Here is a 22487-nt window from a genome sequence, read left to right on the forward strand (position 1 = left end):
TTTTTCAGAATATTCTCAACAAGAAATTGTTCGAAATCCCATGTGCGTTGTTGGTACTTCGACGAAAGAAATAATCAAAATCATACAAAATAGGTTTCAAAAAAAAAATCATACAAAATAAAAGATAATGTCACTTGTCAATTTTCTATGAAAACAAATCTAACAACACATCTAATATCGATTTTGTTCCCTATTGTATGAAACGCGGAGAAACCGCATGTAACCACAGAAAAATCATTACATGTGAGGAGCAGTACTTTGGTCGTCGACCCGTATAACATAAGGTATTCTCCAGGTAAAAATAATAATAAAGACACGTTAAAATGATTTTGAGAATTTTGGTTGATATTCGTATGTTTAGAGAAATTTGCAATCAATGATGTTCTTAATTGCATACGACCCATCCAGAACTTGTCGTCTCTTTTATCGACCATACGTATGGTCTTACTCAAGTAAAAAAACTATTAAATTTTGAGATTTGTGAGTTGGTCTCGATAAGATTTAGATCACAAATATCTATAACAAATCACAATCTGGTCGGTTGTTTTTATAACGATAGAACATGTTCGTAGATTCACATATGGGGGATTATCTCTTGTCATTGTTTGACATTTGTACAAATTCTTACTAGTATAAGTTTCACTTTTGAAAAGAAATAAAAAAGAGAAAGAAAGAAACAAATTAACATGGACATTTTTTTTTCTCAAAAAGAAAAAACAAATTAGCATGTCCAAACTCTTCATGATCTCAGGCCATAACTTCCGCATGCTATGCAACGACCGATGACATTGTAGTCTATGCATTATTGTAATTAATCTTTATTCAATGTTTGATTTTTATTTTTTTAATCTTTATTCAATGTTTGATTTTTACTTTTACTAGATATTTTGTACGCACATATATGCTTACCCATTCTATAAGTACTTATTAACTAGATTTTGATCGCGGGGATATTTATTTTCAGTTTTATATAAATATATATTTATTTTAAATTTTTAGTGGTATATATTTTAAACATTACTTATATATCTAAATGTTTATATAACTATTTTAAATATAATAGTTTTATAGTTTACATGTTATAATTAATCAATTGTTTAAAACTGTTATATGTATTTCTCGCTTCTTATTATATACTTATAGAACAATCTATAAGTATATAATATATGCATTATTTTCTTCTTATTATATACTCATTTTGATCCACCGACTTTGAAAACAGAATTTCATATTAGCAATATTTTGCTATGTTTATTCATTAGATAATATATTACTATATATACAAAAGTCTAAGATATGTCAGTTTTATACATGTATTATATACTTTACGAATTTTAAGTCATTATGTTATCGTATTATATTTTTAGCATAAATATTTATATTTATTAAAATAAAATTTATAAATTTATCAACTTAATATAACTTTATCATATTTAGTTCAATATAACAATTTTATTTTTTTCATTTTATATGATAACTAAATATATATTAATGTATAATAATAGTTCATTGCTAATTACGAAATTAGTTAAAATATTTACATAAACTTTTTGAAAATTAAGATATTGCTAAAATATTTTTCAACAGATTTGTTAAAATAAATATTTATATTAAAAATGAAAAGATATCATGATTAAAATATCTTATATTATTAGATTTAATGAAATACATCTTGATTTTATACATGTTTTATATAATTTGCTAATGTTAACCTGCTTCACAAACGTATTATATTTTTAAATATAAATACTTAAGAAAATAAAATATAACAATTTAATATAATTTATCATATTTAGCTTGATATAATAATTTTTTCTTACAATGATTGATTATGATTATACAATAGATAAAATAGAATTAAATTTATATTTTAAATTTATATTTTAAATTTTAATTTTGTGAAATATATTAATCTATAATAATATTCATAAATAATATCGAACTAGTGAAAATATTTACATATAATGTTTGAAAATTAAGATCTTGTTAAAATCTTTTACAAAGATTTGTTAGAGTTTTAAAATATTTACTAGATTTTGACCCGCCCTTAAAAGGGTGGGTATATTTTTTGTTTTAAATATAATTTTTGATATTTTTTTTTCTGATTATATTTTTATTTTTTTGTAATCATATATATATATATATATAATTTTTAATCAAAATATATTATATTAAATAATATTAATTTAAAAATTGATCTGGTATACACAAAGTTAAGGATGGGTTGCGGGTCAAACTCGTCCCGCTGACCCGCCAACCGCAAACAAATAATTTTGTTTTGGTTAAAAAATATGACCCGCACAACCCGCAAACAAATAACTTTGTACCCGCATCCGTTCCGCTTAATTTTGTAGTTATCCACGGGTTATATACATATTTCAAAAATCACTATTTAATTTAATTACTATAAAAGTATATTTACAATACAAATTTTATACATGATTTAAATTTTAAATTATTATTTTTAAATTCTTGTATTTAAAAAAATATTTTTTTAATTTTTATTTTTTAAATATTTTACGGATCGACGGGTTGCCACGATCTAAAATCCACCAATCCATACTCATCCCACATAAAAACTAATAACCAATATCCACAAATCGATTTTTCAAATAGTTGGACCAAAAATAGTCTGAGGATTAGTTTCAATATTACGGAGATCATTCATGTACTAAGGACGAATAACAAAAAGGCAGACAGTCTAGCACGCAGTGCAAGAAAGCAATCGTCTTACGTCATTCACATGGATGCGGATTCCCCTGTTTGGTTAACAGAGTCAATATGAATTTGTAATGTTGCTGACAAAAAAAAAATAGTTGGACCAAAAATAATTAGTTAGTGAAAGGGTCCAACAGCTTTTTTAAATAGATATAGTTTGTTTAGATACAAATTTGAAAGAAAATGAATCAATTTTCAAAATTTTGTTAGATTGTTTGTGTAGATATTTGAAGAATTAATTTTTTAAAATTAATATTCGAAATTTAATTTATGTAGTTTTATAATATACTTTCAGAATCAGCGGCGGTTATACTATTTTAAACTAAATAAAATGTTTTAACTTAATTTAGTTTTGTTTTTGTATAATTATTGAAATAGACTTACAATGCATGTTTCATATTGTTATGATGATTTACCCATGTTTGAACGTTAAATCTTTAATAATTCTACCACTCATGGTTAGGTTGGGTTTCTTAACATTTAGACCCAAAAAGACTCATAGTTGGGATTAATAAGTGATGTGTTGATAAAAAATGTTTTAATAAAATGAAGTGTATCATGTGGTACAATATTATTTTCGTGTACCAAATTCTATGATCTAATAAATAAAATATATATGTGCTATAATCAAATCGTGTACAAAAAGATATGGGCATAATTAATAAATAAAAATATTGACTAATTAAATGATTGTTTGAGAAATATAAGGTAACTAATTGTTAGTTGAATTTAATGTAACACTAAAATATTATTAGTCAATATGAAATATGCATTGCAAGACCATAAAAAGGAAGGAGTCCAAAACAACTTTCATAGGTAGATTTATTTAAACTCCTCCTCTTTTAATAAAATAGATTTATATTTAAAATGAAAAGATATCAAAAGATATTATGATTAAAATAGTTAAAATTTTTATATATTATTAGTTTTAATAAAATATATTTCAGAAAAATTAAAAGATGGTCTAAATTAAAAAATCACACATGAAAATGTAATACTTCTGTTTTAATATATAAAATCTGTGTTTTATAAATATGAAAACCATTATGATATTTTTTGTATATTTTTAATTGTTTTCTCCTTTTATTTTTTTTCTTTTGAACTTCATCATTTAAAAATTAATAGAATCTATAAATTGATGAGAGATTGGCTATAAAAACCTTTGTTTTTAACCCTCATTACCTCTGCAGCCTACTACTTTAAAAATGCAATATAAATGAAACTACCAAAAAGAACTTCGAAATACAAAACTAAAATAGAAACAAACAAAATAAAAAGTAAAATAAATTTGTGATAGATATAATATTTCTTTGCCTTACTCGATAAATATATGTACATACTTATCTTAAAATTTTATAGATTTTATTTTATGAAAAGAAAAAGAATAATCATTATCATCAGTAAATATCAAAACATCATACGTAGTATCTCAAACAAAATATATCTAACAATCCAAAATATTTTCTACGCATGTTCTTTTTTGACAGATTTTATTATAAGTAATTTATTTATTTATATATTATATAATTAATCAATAAATAATTTATTAAGAGTATAAACGATATTAATCAGTATAACTTTTAACATAAAAACTTTGTTGCGAAAAATCACTTCGCAAATAATAGTATAGTTATATATTTTCATTAACTACTTACCCAAAACCCAACTTAAAATCATCAAGAGAACAAGTAACAAATCTATGCTATTATTTAAAGATAAGTCATTAGTATTTTAAACTCTGTCTTACTATATATATATATTTGTCACGATATAGAATATTTAATTAATAAATAGTTATTAACAAATTACAGAGATAATATCATAATTAAGTTTATCATATATCTAATTTATGATTTAATATCTTTTATCAAAGCATGCATATTTGGAATACACAAATAAAACATAATATAATTTAAGGGAATAAAGATGTAATTCTTTGTAATTTTTTTGTCTCATAGTTTCTGAGACTTAAATTGTTGACAATATATGATGATTATTAGTTATCCCCTATTAAAAAAGAAATATTTTAAAAAATAGTAACCTTAATTTATACTATTATTTGCGAAGTAATTTTTCGTAATCGAACTCTCACGTTAAAAGTTAGGGTGATTAATATCTATATTACCCTTAATGAAAAAATATTTTTAATATATATACATGTTTTTCTCCGACAAAAGATTTATACTTAATTTTCAAATCTTTTAATATATTATTAGTTTGTATTGGACGTGTTTAGCAACCAAAGTCAGATGAAAAAATAATTACCTATAGAACTTAGTTCGTGGGATATTTCTCAATGCAAGTATAATTATTCACTTAGTAAATTAGACAATAAATATAGTATGACAACCAAATAAGACCTATAGAATATCACCATGAAATTGTCGAAACTATCTATGCCTATAGAATATCATAAAATAAAGTTAAGAGTGATTAAAGTTGTTGATAATTTTAATGAATTATATATAATTATTAAATAATTAGAAGTGAATTTATGTTAATAATATTAGATTTCTAAAATATATTTGATAATTTATTATATATTGTGTTATTATCTGAAACTAATATTTTCTATTACAAAGTTAAAAAATAAGATATAAAAAAATTTATAATTGAAAAAAAATTACCTATAGAACTTAGTTCGTGGGATATTTCTCAATGCAAGTATAATTATTCACTTAGTAAAATAGACAACAAATATAGTATGGCAACCAAATAAGACCTATAGAATATCACCATGAAATTGTTGAATCTATCTATGCCTATAGAATATCATAAAATAAAGTTAAGAGTGATTAAAGTTGTTGATAATTTTAATGAATTATATATAATTTATTAAATAATTAGAAGTGAATTTATGTTAATAATATTATATTTCTAAAATATATTTGATAATTTATTATATATTGTGTTATCTGAAACTAGTATTTTCTATTATAAAGTTAAAAAATAAAGATATAAAAAAATTTATAATTGAAAAAAATTCCAACAATATATTTTCTAAGTTATTCCTAATATGTTAGTGTTTTTTTTTAATTTCAACAAAATACTAATTATACTAGGTGTTTTGCCCGCACATGCGGGCATAAACTATTTACGAATAATTATATAATTTACTAATTCAAAAATTAATTTAATAAATAATTATTTATGTTTTGACATAAAGTTTAAATTAACATCATATATATATGTTAAAAATTCATCAATATATATATGTTTATTATTGTGATAAACTTTTCAAATAATTATATATTAGAAATTTTTTAGATATTTTATACAAATATTTCTGATTGATTAATATTTAATTATAATTGTTCTATATCTTAATGTTTTATAATAAAATTATTTCTAGACAACAACAACAATATATATATATATATATATATATATATATATATATATATAAGAATTATCTTAATATTTTTAAACATGTTTATATTTTGATGATTTATCACATTCGTTTATAATCAATTAGCTAATATACTTTATAATCTAATATTATTAAAAATAACTAATAATCAAAAATATCTAAAATCATGGAAAACATGATATATAAACAAAATCACAATATTTAATTATAAAATTTTCTATGTCTTAATGTTTTATAATAAAAAGTATTATTTTCATATAACAAAAAATATATATAAGAATTATTTTTTTAAATATAGTTTTGATGAATTATCATATTAATTTATAATCAATTAGTTAATATAAAATATAACCTGATATTATTAATAGAAAATTCGTTTTAGTTATATAATAAGTCAAATACCTAAAATCATGGAGAACATGACACATAAACAAATTCACTCCTCAAATTATTTTTAATATAAATGTGATATTATTAAATAAAATTCGTTTTAATCATATATAAGATTCATTAATGGTAATTTTAATTAATAAATTAGTGATTTAGCTAAAAACAAATAATGAATTAATGATTTAGCTAAAACCTAATAAAAATATGTAAAATAAAAAAATAAAAAATTATCTAAAAATATGGAGAAGTTGACACATAGATAATAATTTATAATGTTGATATTTGTTTTAATAGTCATAAACTAATAAATACTTTTAAGAAGATTAAGCCCGCATTTGCGGGTAAAACACCTAGTTTAATTTGTATTAAGTAAAAAACTCTCTTTACTTATGTGACAATCAATTAGATACTTAATTATTCTTATGTGTCATCTTTACATTTAAATTAAAAACATGATATTTAATTTAAAAAAATCACTAATTATTAATATAAAATTGATATTATCTAAAAACATGATGAACGTATCATACATCATTGATCATTGATACTGAAGATTTTATCTAAAATATTCTAACAAATATTCTTTTAACTCTTATATTTCGTATCTCATAGTCATGGATATCAAAGAAAGCAACTTTTTTTTTACAACAATCAATACAATACTAAAAGCTAAATATCTTCAAAGGTTAGGCTGTCCACGTCACCCAATTAAATCGTCCAATAGGAAGAGAGCATTTAACCACGTCAGATGCGTCGAGTCTAACATTTGGGCTTCGAAATCACCGGTCCGTATCGTTCTAATTTGATGAGCCCGTGAAGCCCATCTCACGCTGAGATCCCCTTTCTCCTTTCACGATTGTCGATTGGTTTTCTATTTTCTTCTCTTCTTCGTTTCCTCCGTTAAGAGATCTTTCGTAGGAACAATCAATTCTCTCCCCACTCTTCTTCACTCTTTAATCCCATTAATGGTTTCTTTTTGCTTTCTCCCTCTGAGATTCTATATAAGATCTCATTCTCTGTGTTTTGGTTTTCATCAGAAGTTCTTAAATCCTCTCCACTGCGCTTTCCGATGAAGTTATCCGGTGTTCCCGACTCAGTAAAACCGAACGGGGAAGCGGCGGTCCCCTCAACTCCGGTTAAATCCGTGGTCCAAACAGGTGTCTCTTCCGGCGACGTCAGCTCCATGAAACCAAAAGACGTAGCGGCGGTCTCCTCCGGTCCCGTCAAACCAGTCGTCCAGACCGGTGTCTCTTCCGGCGATGTCACCTCGATGAAGTCAAAAGGCGTAGCGGCGGTCTCCACTTTCATCGTAAGTTCAATTAACATTGAAAAATGATATCAGTGACAATTGATGCATTTTAGGACAAGTTCTTAGATTAGTTTCAGAAGCTGACATGAGTTTTGTCTTGACGGAATGAAAACAGGTTATGGTCCTGCTGGGTATGCACTTTTCATTGATGTGTACGCTGGCCTTGAGGCAAGGTTCTTCATAATCTCCTCTTTTTCATGTCATTAAGACTCTGTAGCCTAAAGTTTCAAGCTTTTTTTTCATAAGATACCAGTCATTCCGACACTTCCGTTGACGCAAGTTGAGTTTAATGAATTAGGTGGAAGCTCAATGTTGGCTAATGGCTACAACTCTTGCTTGGGACAGTGAACTGTCTTGGACGCTAGAGAATACTATTGAAGCACTTCAGGAGACTATGCATCAGGTAAACATAGAACATATTCTGCTTTAGGTTATTGTATGGTCTTCACACTAACGAGAACTTTGTTGTGTCAGGATTCTTCTGTTGTGATGAGGTTATGAAGGGAGTCTCTAGGAGTATCTGTTCTTAGCAAGAATCATGTTCCCACTAAAGGAGCGCATTACCTTGCTGTAGAGAAGTCTTTGGAGCGACTGATTAAGTGAAAATTTCATCTCTTAGCAAGTTAGTTTAGCGACCAAAGTCCGTATCTATTCTTGCACTTTTATATGTTTCCAGCTTTATTGATATTTTCTGTTTACAAAAACAAGTTGTGCTTTCACAGTTATATATGTGTTTTTGTCTAAGGCTAATATAGTCACTTTAAGAATAAAGCAATGTTAGGACTTGAATCTCACTCTGAGTTAATTGTTTGACAGAGTGAAGGGCATCATGCTTATCAATTCTATCTGAAACCACCTGGTGCACAAGCTTTTATCAGGAACACGGTATGGTACGTAAGTAGTCTCTTGATGCATTCTGTTTGGTTTAACTTGAATAACTTTACATCACGTGATCATCTAAAAGCGCTGTCAATGCTATCTCCATGCTTATATTTTCTTCAAGTTAGGTTTGACATTTTTCCTTATGTTTTATCTACAGTCTGGCGTCTAAAATTACAATAATGGTCCACACTCGCTTATTTAAAACAGCTGCAGCATTATAAATTACAAGACTACCAATCGTTTGTTGATTGTGATGCTGCAAGATTGTGTTTTGTTTCTATCTCTTGCAATTTCCTCACATAGCCCCTCTTAGGTTATATGCTTAGATGGGTTCTTTTCTTGCAGATTTGGAAGGCTTTAATTTCCTATGAGAGCCTGAGGTTGTGATTGCACCAGGTTTACAGCTTTAGATGATTGATGTTCTGTTCTTTAACCATGGGAGATTGTGTCATCGGAGCTTCATCAATATTTTTGGAAGCATTGCAATTAATTTGAGAACAAACCTTCACAAATTTGGGTCATAAAAAGGTCTGCATTTACCTCCCGTAGTACCGTTTGTTAACATTTGTCTTCCCGAGCCTTACTTGGTTTTGTGTATATCTGAGAGAACGATTGGCTTTACAGGATAATGATCGAGGAGAGATGCCGTTGAAGCTTCTTATACAGTTTCAGACATGGAGAGCTAATAGCAACTGTTGATGAAATGAAAATACTAAGAAAAAAATAAAAATATAAAGGTGCCAGCACGTCACTCCAATGTTTGAATAATTGTCTTTAGATCAGGCTCTGTATTCTTAAATGATTATCTGTCAAGTGTTTTTCTTTATTTCGGCAGGATGAAAAAAGCGTATAACTGTTTTTGCAACATGCTCTTCATATCAAAGTTAGACAGGAGCTAAGGTTCATAATTTAAATGAAACAAAACTTTCTCTTTTTTTTTTACGTCATAGTGGATGAGTATTAAGTCAGCTGGTAATTTTGATTTTATACTTGCAACTCTTAAAATCTCCCCAATCTGTTTCATGATGTTCTTGGAACTGCTTCCAGTGATGGTATGTAGGGCTACTTGACTCCATGTTCAGGGGAGACTCGCCTGCCTATATTCAAGCCCCCAATGGAGGGTCTGGAGGACAACTTGACCAACTAAGCCATCTGAGATCACTGACCTAGATCAGAGTTTTCTTCTAATGGAAATAATTTACTAAACTCATCGATTGTTACTTTGAAGATAGAAGAAAAACAACATCTTTTTTTTTTGGCAAACAGAAAAACAACATCTAATAGTCTATTTCCCATGTTTATATTTTATTTTTGCTGACATTATATGTACACGACAAATTCTTTAGATCCAATCTATTGAACGATTACTTCAGACGGTAATAAAATAGTTAAATTACACACTAAAAAAAAAAGTTTGGTTACACCAAACTCTGAAGATAAATTCGTATTATTCTTCCCATATCAAATATCAAAGATGTATATTGCCTTGTATCCAACTTAAGAAAAACTGAATAGCATATTCAAGATACTATTAAAACAACAAGTTGCACTTTAGGTACGGCTCTACACTCAATCACCCTTCCACTAATGAATATAGGCAAGCAAATTCACTCCAGATAAGTATTGTCCCCAACATGTACTTGGAGCTCTCCTGGAAGAACTTAATGCTGGCGAAGTATAGTCAGGCCAAGTTTGGATTCTCTCTCTTCTCAAACTCAAGCAATTAGGATTAAATTAAACATGTGTTGTTGTAAATGCAGAGCAATGGTGATGGGAAACTATCAGAAGAATCAACCTTCCCTTATGCAGCTTCCTCTGTTTCTTACATCCCTTTATCGAGCATGAATCTAGAAGAAAAAGTAAAGAGGATGCATTTGTCTAGGACTGTGCCTATGACACAGATAAAGGGCACACGAGCAAGAGATAGAGGAACTCAACTTTTCTCTTACGGCCATAGTCGTCAATCAAGTGACTTCACTGATTCTACCCTTTTAACGCAAGATACAACAGTAACACGGGATACAACAGTGATCACCCCAATGACACTTGCGCTTTCAATTTAAACAGGTGTTTCACACACATAATGATAACATCATTGTAGAGTTGAGGATGGGCTACCTTCACGTCCAAGAATATTGCCTATATTCAAACTATCTAACGAAGTACACGTCAATTGAGTAATGATAAGGTCAAAATTGATACGGTGTTTCCTAAACTTGATTCAAACGTTAATGGATCCCCAAATACAGAAACTGTGACATCAACGAAGTGTCACGAAGGTGGTTTCCAGTGCTGTACTGTATAAAGCTCAAATGATTGAAAATAAGCCTGAATTTGCTTATGGATGTGTGAGGTGTACGTATATTCTTTACTCACTTTTTTTTGTCTGCTACTTAGTTTAATTGAAGTAAATATACTTTGCAGGAAATACTAAGACCCATTTGGCAGGCTCATTAGTCGTGTCCACTGTCCAGCATCCACAAAGTTCATAAACTACAAAGAATCTTACGTTACATTAAATGGTATAGACAAACAATAGATGAGTGAGCCAACGTGTGGGCTTTAATACTCTTTTTGGGCTTCCTTAATATTTTGTTTTTTTGAGAAATTGAGCTTCCTTAATATTCATTACAAGTTACTTGGAAGGGAAGGTATACAAATCTCAAATAAAAACGACAACCACAGTTGAATCAATATCCAAACAAAAGACTTTTTAAAACCAGAAAACACACGACTTTCAACTTAGCATCAAAATTAGCAACCATTTAGCAAAAAAATCTAAGCAACTATGAAAAGAAAAAAACTTCAGCAGCTCCAAATTGTAGCCAATATAAGTTCAATCAACCCTCTTACAACCTGTTATATGGAGAAATTTAAAAACATCTGCAAATCAAACCACGGGGTTACAAGAAACGCAATCATCCCTCTTCAAATTTACACAACCCTATGAATGTAAAACTTCAGAGGGGGTGTTAAATAACTGCACAAGAATGTGAGCATTTCAGGCAAAACAAGAATGTAAAACTTCTAACAAGGGATGGGCATGAATCAAATATCTCGATATTCAAAAGTATTTATGATCCAATTTATTTCGTCCAGATCATTAATTTTTAATCTGTTTTTGATTCACCACCATCCCTTTGATTTTCAAATAACAAAAACTATAATTTAAAGCGGATATTTGTTATGATCCATATAACTGAAAAAAACAAAAATAAATATTACAAAATAATAATATTTTAAGAGTATAAGAACAACAGTAACAAACCACCAGTAAAAACCTAGACAAACGGTATGACACATACTTTTATTACAAGCAAATGACCAAATTACTTTTTAAATTAATTTTAGCACAATATGTAATGGCCTCGATTTTCAATTTCAGCTTTCATAATAAATAAAATTAAACTACATCTTATTTTTTCTGAAAATTACGAAGATGAAAATTAAAACTATAAAAATGTGAAACGTTTAGAAAAAAAATATTAGTTATTTGTACCTTAGTTTTCTTCAACTATATCAAAGTAAAATAAAATCAAATGAATAAATATAATCCACTATGTTTAAATTTTTTTTTTCTTTTTTAGGAGTCAATGTCGAGTTAATGGGATCCTCTAGGCATATAATAACCTAACCAATATCTGATCCGGTTTTAAAACATTGAGTTAACAGTTTTTTTTTTTTTTACATTTGCTCACCATCATATACATATTTTAGATGGTTAAAATAATTTTTTGTGAGTTATACTCATATTTAATTATTAGTAAATTTTAAATAAAAATTATCCGCGCGTAGCGCGGAAATCGATCTAGTAGAAATAACTATGATATATGCTATCAAAGAAAGCAACAACACCTAAGGATTCGATTTTTTGGATGGGTCAAAATCAAAATTGGATTTATGGCTTACAATAAATGCTTCATATAAATTACTCCCTCTGTTTTTTAAAGATCCATATTCTAGAAAAAAAATTTGTTTTAAAAAGATACATTTTTTACTTTTCCAATGTATTATTTAATGAAAATCTGTTAATTTCAAAAAAATTAATTGTGTTTATTGGATTTTTATTGGTTAAAAGTTATGGAAAATTGTTATTCACAAAAATCAATGTATTTTTAATGTGATTTCTTAATATATGTGAAAAGTCTAGAATATGTATCTTTAAAAAACAGAGGGAGTAGATTTTTGCTTAAAGACAAGGGAAGAGGGTTGAAAAAGTTCTCAGGACCATCTATACTATTAAAGCAGGATCCTATTGGTCTTTTTACTAAAATTACCCTTTTCTTTATTAACATTGCACATTTCATTAATGACAATCAAGTAATATCAATAACACATCTATATTGGGTCTTTCTTTTTGATTCAGCCCACTGCTCACATCAGATCTCTTTTGGGCCATTTGGGCCGATTAAGAAATCAGATCCAATTCTTATTTTTTTTTCCAAGTTCAAATAATTTATTTTCAACCATTCTTAATATTTTTTGTAGTGAAAAAAAATTAATCACTTAATTATTATGTTTTTTCTTTTTAATATAATTTAAGCATTCATAAAAAATTGAATTTTTTCATCGAAAAGTATAAATCTTTACTAAAATTATATAAATTTTTATTTAAAAAATTAACCACATAATAAAATTAATTTATCAGAGTTATACCAACTTAATTCATTAAAAAATAAAGTTTAATTTTCTAAACATAAATACTCATTAGACCTGGACGTTCGGGTACCCATTCGGGTATGGATCGGTTCTTTCGGGTATTGGATTTTTCGGGTTTTGAAATTAAATCTCATTCGGGTATTATAAAATTTCGGGTCGGATTCGAGTCGGATCTTTCCGGGTCCGGGTGGGTTCGGTTCTCATGCATAAGAACCTGAAAAATAACTAAATAACCAAAGTATCTAAAACGGGTTTGGTTATTTATACTCAAACTAACCAAAGTATTAGATTCAGTTCAAAATTTTGTATCTAAATTACTCAAAAGTAACCAAAAATAACCAAAATATCCATTCTATACAGTTTTTTTGGGTAAACTTTTATTCAACTTATCATATTTTATCCAAAAATACTCAAAGTACCAAAAATAACTACTATAATTAACTTATAATATTAATGTAAAATATTAAAATAATTATAAATATAACTATAACATATATTTTAGATATATATTCACATTTTGGATATTTTAGGGTACTCATTCGGTTCTCGGTTCGGGTCAGGTTCGAGACCAGTTCTTCGGATATAGCAATTTAGAACTCATTCGGATATTTAACCCGGGTCAGATCGGGTTCAGGACCCTGATTTTCGGGTCGGTTTCGGGTTGGTTATTCGGGTCCGGATATTGTACTCAGGCCTATACTCATTTAAAATGAAACACGATAAAGAAATATAAAAAGCTTAAGTCTTTTATAAAAAAAATAAATATATGAAAATATGACATTTACTATACTAAATATTTTTTAATTTAAAAAAATAAAGGAAAATAAATCCGCGCTTTGAAAGCGCGGGTCAAAATCTAGTTAGATTCATTAAAGACACTACACATGCATTTGCAATAACTGGAGAAATTGTGAGTGAGCTTTCACTTTCTCCCCTTCTCAGCATACCCTTAGTTTTCCCTTCTCTGTCTCCTCTCACATGTAATTGTCTTCTTGCATCGTAACAGTTACCACATTCAGTTACGGTCCAAAAGAATAAACCAAATTGAGAACAAGAACTCACCAGCCTAACGTCAAAATTTCTATCAAAATAATGCAACTCGAATTTATGGGCAGAAAAAAACGACAAACTTCAAGAGTTGCTTAAACTCATAGTTGCCTTTAGGGATTAAACACGTGATTAAACACCATCTCTTTGCCTTAAAAGACGAGTTTGCCCCTCGATGAACTTAAACCCGTCGTTTGGAAAGTCTTAACTACTGAGGAGATCCGGCTACGATTCATTTACTCCCGGAGATTTCTCCGTCGCGTCTGATTCCACCGCCTGCTGCTTCGAAAGAGGGATCTTCGGGACCTCGGTGAGGATCTGAACGACTTCCCTCATCGTCGGCCTTGCCACCGCCTGTTCTTCAACGCAAAGCATCGCAACGTAGAAGACGTGCGTTACTTCGTGGACGGGTACGGAAGAGAGTCTATGATCGATAACTTTGAGCACACATTCTTTGTTCGAATCCGTCATGCTTCGTACCCACTGAACGATGTCCACGCCGTCTCCGAACTCTCCCACGGGTTTCCTTCCGGTGATGAGTTCCAGAAGAACAACACCGAAGCTGTACACATCGCTCTTCTCATCTACCTTTAATGTATACGCATACTCTGCCCATAACAAGAACACATATTAGTTTCAGAGAGGTTTTGATTTACATGCCAAAGTGATGTACCTGGAGCGATGTAGCCGTAGGAGCCGGCAATAGCAGACATACACTCAGAAGTACCAGAGTCTTGTAAGAACTTGGCAAGACCAAAGTCAGCGACATGAGCTTCAAAGCTGGAGTCTAGGAGGATGTTGTTGGATTTGACATCTCTGTGGACGATCAGAGGTGAACAGTCATGGTGGAGATAGCAAAGACCCTTGGCCGCTTCAAGTGCAATCTTGTAACGTGTGTCCCAATGCAAATGACCTCCTTTCTTTCCGTGGAGGACCTCTCCGAGGCTACCGTTGGGCATGTACTCGTACACAAGGAGATTCGTTTCATGGTTGGAGCAAAACCCAAGCAGCCTGACGATGTGCCTGTGTCTGATCCTACCCAAAGTCTGAATCTCGGCGTTGAACCCGTGATCATGAGAAGAACCATGAGACATGGTAGCCAATCTCTTGACCGCCACTAGGTCGCCGCTAGGCATCACGCCTTTGTAGACAATCCCAGCGCCGCCTTTGCCTATGATGTTGTCTTCCTTGAGACAGACCAAGACATCATCACAAGTGAAGTCTAGTCTCTGGAAAGCTGTCAGTCTCCAAGCCTTGGACTCGGCGGCGTTTCTCAGGGACCTGGCTTTGACTATGGCAGCTATGGCAAACACCATCGAACAGAACAGTAACCCGAGGACGAGTAAGAGCTTTGTAGTAGCCGATAGAGGTGGTCTGACATGATGAGGCTGGTTGCAAGGACCCAAATACGGACCACAAAGATCAGAGTTACCCACGAAGGACGTGTGATTAAAGTAACCGAACTGTCCAGTGCTGGGAACCAAACCGGAGAGGTTGTTGTAAGAGAAATCAACGGATGTCAAACTCTGCATCGACGATATCGTCGCAGGGATGGAACCGACGAGATGGTTTCTCGAAACATTCAAGTAATTCAAGATCCTCATGCTCTTGATTTGGTTAGGGATCTCACCTGAGAGCTCGTTGCGACTCAGGTCAACATACGTTAGCAGCTTACAGCGGCTGATCTCCGGCGCGATCCCGCCGGAGAACAAATTGTGGCTGAAATCCAGCTTCGAGAGCTGCTGAAGCCTCCCTATCTCCGAGGGAATCGGACCGGCGAACTTGTTACCATCTAAAAGCAGTTTCTGGACGCTGGAGAAGTTCCCGATAGCCGGCGGTAACGGACCGGAGAGTTGGTTATTCGAAAGAATGATCTGACCAAGGTTTACAGACACTCCTCCGCTTATAGGTAACGGTAACTCTCCCGTGAGGTAATTATCTTGGAGCTCCACTTGAGATAACTCGGGTAACCCGAAAAGCCCTTCCGGAATCGACCCGTTTAGGAAATTCTCGCCCATCCGGATCCGGGTCAAAGACTCGCATTTCCCAAGCGAATCAGGAATCGAACCGAACAAGAAGTTGGCGAGAGTGATCAACGTCACTAACCGTTTACCGAAGCACATATTCGGCGGCAAAGTCCCCGTGAGCTTGTTTGAGGAGAGGTCGAGAATCACCAACCTACCGTTCTCCCCAAGCTTCCTAGGGATGCTTCCGGTGAAGTTGTTCTCCCACAGCTGCAGCACCTCGAGCTCCGGCATATCGCCGATGAACTCCGGTATAGCGCCGTACAGCCTGTTCCTGAAGAGGTTCAAGAGCTTTAGATTCTCCAGGTGTTGGAAACTCGCGGGAATCTCTCCGGTGAACATGTTGTTCGACAGATCCATCGATTTCAAGCTCGTGATCGTTCCCAGCTCCGGCGATAACGGCCCCGAGAAGGCGTTCACCTGGAGGAAGAGCGTGTCGAGCTTCCGGAGCCTCCCGATCTCCCGCGGGATCTCTCCCCTCAGCCCGCAGTTCGCGGCGTCGAGCCTGAGGAGCTCCGAGAGGTTTCCGATCTCCGGCGGAAGGCCGCCGTCGAAGGCGTTGAAGTATCCGACGTAGAGCTCTCGGAGAGCCGTTAGGTTTCCGATCTCCGGAGGGATTCTCCCGGTTAGCTCGTTGCCGGAGACGGCCAAGTACTCGAGAGCAGGCCAGCTTCCGTACGCCGAAGGGATTCTCCCGGCGAAGTAGTTACCGCCGAGGTGGAGGTGACGGAGCTCCGTCAGGTTAGCGACGGAGACGGGCAAGTCTCCGGTGAGGTTGTTGTTGTACAAATCGAGGACCTGGAGATTGAGCAATCCGGCGGAGAGCTCGTCGGGGTACGAGCCGTTGAAGACGTTGTTGGAGAGATTCAGACGGCGGAGGTCCGAGAGGTTGGCCATCTCCGGCGGGATGTGGCCAGAGATCTGGTTGGCGGCGAGGGAGAGGTTTTGCAGGAGAGGTAAGTGAGCTACGGAGGAGGAGAGAGTCCCCGAGAGGTTGAGGCTGGATAGGTCGAGGGAGGTCACGTGACGGAGAGAGGCGTCGCACGTGACTCCGGTCCATAGGCAGAAGCTTGTGGAGAGGTTCCATGAGGCGAGAGGTGAGTGTTGGTCGTTTTCGTTGCTGGTGAGGGAGGATTTGAGTGAGAGAAGAGCACGGAGCTCGGAGATTGAATGAACGGCGGCGTATGAGTGAGAAATGTGGAGGAGAAGAAGGAGTAGGAGGAGGAGAAGTTTCATGGTTCTGTTTGTTTCTCTTTCTGTGTTAGGTTAGGGTAAGGTTTAAAAAGGGTGATAGTGTGGTGAGGGTAAGTGAAGAAGAAGATGAAAATGTCGTGTTTACATCTTGTAATCCATTTTCATCAATATAATTTATTCTTGTCAGTTTGAACATTATTTACATCGTTTTTATTTTAAAGATTTGTGCCTTAAAGTTCCTTTTTCCCATCATAATTATATAACACTCTCAAAATACCGAATGTATGGATTTTAGTATCCCAAAATATTTTGGAGCCTTGTTGTTTCCAATTCTAAATCTGTTGAAACGTGATGTTGTTACCTAATCTTTGACAAATCTTCTGATTTGTGACATTGTGTGTTTATTAATTCATTCAGCAAGTCATAAAACTTACGTCACATGACATATTAACAATGTAACATGCATATTAGGGCTGGGCAAATAATCCGCACCCGAAAAACCGAACCGAACCCGATCCGAAAAAGTAGCACCGAACCCGAACCAAAATTGATTAAATATCCGAACGGGTTCAAAATTTCGGTATTTAAAAAACCGAAACCGAACCCGATCCGAACCGAAGTATTTTGGGTACCCGAATGTATCCGAAATAAATTTATATACTTAAATATATACATTATTTTTATATATAATATATATTAAAATATTAAAAATATATAAGATACCTTTAAGTTTTTCAAAATACTCGAAAAATATATGCAAATAGTCAAAAATAAATGTTTAAAATAGCTAAAGTATACTGAAAATACCAAAAATAGTTAAATATCTATTGATTATTTATCCAAATATTCAAAGAAAACCAATTTATATGTTAAATTAAGGTATTTTGACATATATGTTATGAAAATTTATATGTAATATATTATCTTTCTTATAGATTTTGAAAATTTAAAGTATATAATGAATTTTGAAAATTTAAAAATATTTTAAATGGGTTATCCGAACCCGAACCGAACCCGCAAAGATCCGAACCAAACCCGAACCGAAATTTAGAAATATCCGAATGGGGCTGAAATCTTTGACCCCGAAGAACCGAAACCCGAATGGACTGAACCGAAACCCGAACGCCCAGCCCTAATGCATATCATAAGCTTCAATCAAATATGCAATTTTTGGCAAAAAAAAAAAATCTCCAAGCGAACCATCTAAATTCATAAAGATAATTTTAAAGATAAAAAGAAACCCATGATTACGAATTTTGATTATGACGATGAACGGTCTAGATGTTACAGTTTAAAAGAAGATCAAGCAAGTTACAAAAAAAAAAAAAAGAAGATGATGGATCCTACCAAAATTCATGTACTTCCCAATTTCTCGAGAGATCCTCTTTTTCTTAATTAGCGGATATCATTATTAGTTGGACCTTGATTACCAAAACTTAACACTTAACTGACCAGAACATCCCTTTACAGACACCGTAATCACATTTCTGTCACTAGGACCGCAACAAGGCCCACAAGGCATGCATGAGCAACGACACCAAAGAGACTGTTTATGTTCTTACTTCTCAGTAATAGGGATTACCAATTGAAAATGACGAGAACAAGTCTGAGGTGATGGTACTGTAACATTTAAAGAGTCTTGAGAGACGCAATCATAGTTTTTGAGTTTGATAATGGAGTACCTAGTCAGTGAAAACAGTCCTGTCTGCATCATTTTTATCTTTTGCCAGTTACAATATTTCACTGGTCAACATTCAACAATAATGGTTTGTGCAGTGAAAAAATTGTGAATTTCTGATAATTTTTTCAAAAGCAGATTTTAAAGGCACTGGAGTCGAGAAGAGAAATACATTTTATATATTACCCAATGGAACAAGTCGTACTCATATTAGGTGAACTTTGTTGTCTTCTTCTTTATGGACCCGGACGATCGAATAATTTTCCATATTCAACCCATTTCCTTGCATTTGCATTGAATAATAAATTAATAAATCAGTTTTAAAAAATAGTGAAAACTAGGACTAAATAATGGATTTTTTTTTGTAAATTTAGTTATCATTCGAATTAATGAGAATCGACAAGCACGTGTGAGGGGAAGATCTATTGTTTTTCCTGTGTGCTAATTGGGAAGATATATTTTTGGATGGATGTGTTGCATTAAGATTCGTTTGCTGAAGCTTGATTTCCTATTTGTTACCAAAATCAAATACATATTAATTAAGAAAATCCATATTAATTTGGCAGAAATATTATGTTAAGTCTTGCAATAAATCTATGCTATTTAAATAGAATCACTCAAAAAGGCCAATTTCAAAAAATTACTGTTAGACCACTACATTTAATTATCCTTTCTATCATTTCAACTTACACATATGTAATTTTCCAAGCACTTAATTAAAATAATATTTGAAATCAAAATTTTCATTAGATTTTGTGGGGTTTACTTACTAATTAAAATATTTTAATTTATAATTTGTCGCTTCATTCCTAAATAATGCAATACAATATTTTTAAACACCAAATCAGTAACAAAGTCTTGAATTGATTTTAATATTTAAAATTCTAATAGAGTTGTTATTGATTTCAATCCATGGACGTTCTATTTAATATTCTCACATGCAAAAAAAAATATCTTAAATAAAAATATAACCAATAGAAACAAATTAAATTTATTCAGCAAAAAGTGTTTAGAAAGATATAAAATATATTAGTCATATATGTATGTTAAATTGCTACAATTCTCCATTTTTATACTATACAATATAACTGACATACATTTATAATATAAGAGTAAATTATTTATATATATATATATATATATATATATGTATGTATATATATTCAAAAATATTTATGCTATTTTATACTTTGTTTTATATTTTACAATGCTTTTATAGACTTTCTACTATGGACTGATAATAAGTTTAATCATATATATAATATTATTATATATTTTAAATTAAATTAATTGGCAAATACGTAAAGACATATACACTTAAATAATGTATATTATGATTATACTTTGTTGATAAATATACCAATAATTTGTGGAATTAAATCATAAATTAAAATAAAGTAATTATAATACAAATAAATCAGATTCAACAGTTTTATAAGATAAATTGAATTTCTTAAAAGTACTGAAAAGGTATATTTATGTTAACTATACTTATTTTTAATTTATAAAATATTTAAAGTAAGAGGATATCCTTGATAGTGCATTTCGAAAATTTTCAACAAACATAAAAATATTATCAAATATGAGATGAATTTAAACAATACAACACATATTAAAATTATGGATCACATGATTGCAATTTCAAATTATTAATAAAACTAATTGACTACAAAAATTTAAAACACGAATTATTCTATTCTACTTTGATAACATATTAGAAATTAATATACTTCTAACACGGTTAAAAACTATTTATAAAACTGAAAATATATTTATACAATTATTTGAGAATTAATTTTACTTACTTGTCACATTTTTATGATTTTATAATTTTAAACTTTAATCATTAATTTTCATAAATAATTTTACTGATTTCATTTACCTTACACATGGTGTTGTCACTCTGGACAAAACACGTTTAGTCATTAGTTTCAATAGATAATTTTAGTGATTGACCTCCTCGGTATTTTGAAGCAGAGAGCCGTTGCTTGGACTGTAGGTGTCTATGGGCTTCAGAAGGAGTTGAGACGAGGCCCATGGCTGTGTTGTCTCTAACACCTACTTCATCATCATTATCATCGTGTTTGGATAGGAGTTACGTCCTAGCTGAATTATTTAATTGCTTCCGATTTCATCTATAAATCCACAGCTGCCAATGAGGATGGTTATTCATTGATAAGTTCTTCTTCTTTCTCCAACCTTTTGTATAGTTCAGTTCAGTGCTTAGTTTAATCAAAAGATCATTGTTGACTTTTTAATACGATTTTAGGTTATCTCAAGTCAATTGATGAAACATTTTGATCCTTGTCTTTCAAGAAAGATACATCTGATTTCTTATTCTTCAGATTCATCATCGTACGTAGATACTGTTTGCTGGACAAAGATGCTCAAGGTTCCTGAACACCAAGCTGCTGGTCACATGGCTAAAGATGGGAAGTTTGGTCCGCTCGTAGACGGAGAATGCCGATATTTCAAGCCCTTTCAGAGTATCAAAGAGTCCTTCTCCTCCAACAAGAATGTTCCGGATCATATCCGTGGATACTTCCCGTGTATCACGACACGATACTCACCTAGTGGAGGCATCTGATGGATCTGGCAAGCTTCTACATATAGCTCTTGAAGATTTTTTTTTTTTCAGGTTACGCGAATCCGTCTATAATGGGTGTTATGATTGGATCTAGGACATGGTACAAGGTTGTTCATGGATTCAATGTCGATGATGTTAGTTTGGCTCTGAGGAAGATTTGTGTCAATAAACTCACTAGCCAACTCGATACCATCAGACTCTGGATTTGCGTCACAACCTTTTTTTTTTTTGATCAAACAACATTTCATAAAACACTAAAAAGGTTTATACTCCAACATTGGAGTTTACAATCAACCGAGCAAGAGCTGATTTAGCCAGATTATCAGCCTCACTATTAAAGTTCCTAGAGATGAAATGAAAGGATATAACATCAAAATAAGACAAAGCATTATAGATATCAAACATGATACCGAACAGTTCAGGTTGAGAATCTCCATTCTTCAGCAGAGTGACGAGTGAGAGAGAGTCAGTAAGAACAGCCAGGGTTGGATTTGCGTCACAACCTTATGGCGTTATCTTAACACAGTTGTTAAGGCTTGGTTAGAAACTCAAATGCTATAACTTCCCAATTCTTGCTCGGTTTTGATGTTTTACGAGAATGAATTGTTTTTGATGAAAGGAGAGGATGA

At 31.8% G+C, this 22487-nt stretch overlaps 2 protein-coding genes across 27 annotated transcripts; one reads left to right on the top strand and one right to left on the bottom strand.

Moving 5' to 3' along the window:
- Positions 1-7168: 7168 nt before the first annotated feature.
- LOC130510781 (uncharacterized) lies at positions 7169-10053 on the top strand. Of its 26 annotated transcripts, XR_008944549.1 has the most exons (9): positions 7170-7787; positions 7903-7960; positions 8086-8190; positions 8262-8427; positions 8604-8677; positions 8827-9197; positions 9294-9406; positions 9505-9569; positions 9717-10053. XR_008944549.1 is itself a non-coding variant. In XM_057007427.1 (4 exons), exons 1-3 carry the CDS (start codon positions 7548-7550, stop codon positions 8133-8135), a joined length of 348 nt encoding a protein of 115 aa, XP_056863407.1. In that variant the 5' UTR covers positions 7171-7547; the 3' UTR covers positions 8136-8190; positions 8262-8596. The 26 variants fall into 26 exon arrangements, 1 of the variants encoding a protein (XP_056863407.1); XR_008944544.1 differs by lacking the exon at positions 9717-10053 and having other exon boundaries at positions 8604-8681; positions 8827-8937; positions 9015-9197; positions 9294-9602; XR_008944538.1 differs by lacking the exon at positions 9717-10053 and having other exon boundaries at positions 7171-7787; positions 8827-8937; positions 9015-9197; positions 9294-9602.
- Positions 10054-14396: 4343 nt separating this feature from the next.
- LOC108834418 (leucine-rich repeat receptor-like serine/threonine-protein kinase BAM2) lies at positions 14397-17762 on the bottom strand. The gene is made up of 2 exons (XM_018607751.2): positions 15049-17762; positions 14397-14983 (listed from the first exon to the last, which is right to left on the bottom strand). Exons 1-2 carry the CDS (start codon positions 17633-17635, stop codon positions 14601-14603), a joined length of 2970 nt encoding a protein of 989 aa, XP_018463253.2. The 5' UTR covers positions 17636-17762; the 3' UTR covers positions 14397-14600.
- Between the last annotated feature and the right edge of the window lie 4725 nt (positions 17763-22487).

The sequence above is a fragment of the Raphanus sativus genome, chromosome 4, assembly GCF_000801105.2.
Source record: "Raphanus sativus cultivar WK10039 chromosome 4, ASM80110v3, whole genome shotgun sequence".
NCBI lineage: Eukaryota > Viridiplantae > Streptophyta > Magnoliopsida > Brassicales > Brassicaceae > Raphanus > Raphanus sativus.

What these genes read in the sequence shown, in the direction of transcription:
- LOC130510781 (XM_057007427.1), top strand. Translation starts at nt 7,548, where the DNA reads ATGAAGTTATCCGGTGTTCCCGACTCAGTAAAACCGAACGGGGAAGCG. An exon ending in CGGCGGTCTCCACTTTCATC is followed by an intron (nt 7,788 to 7,902) that starts GTAAGTTCAATT and finishes GAATGAAAACAG; the next exon opens with GTTATGGTCCTGCTGGGTAT. An exon ending in TACGCTGGCCTTGAGGCAAG is followed by an intron (nt 7,961 to 8,085) that starts GTTCTTCATAAT and finishes TTAATGAATTAG; the next exon opens with GTGGAAGCTCAATGTTGGCT.
- LOC108834418 (XM_018607751.2), bottom strand. Translation starts at nt 17,635, where the DNA reads ATGAAACTTCTCCTCCTCCTACTCCTTCTTCTCCTCCACATTTCTCAC. An exon ending in CTACGGCTACATCGCTCCAG is followed by an intron (nt 14,984 to 15,048) that starts GTACATCACTTT and finishes TGTTATGGGCAG; the next exon opens with AGTATGCGTATACATTAAAG.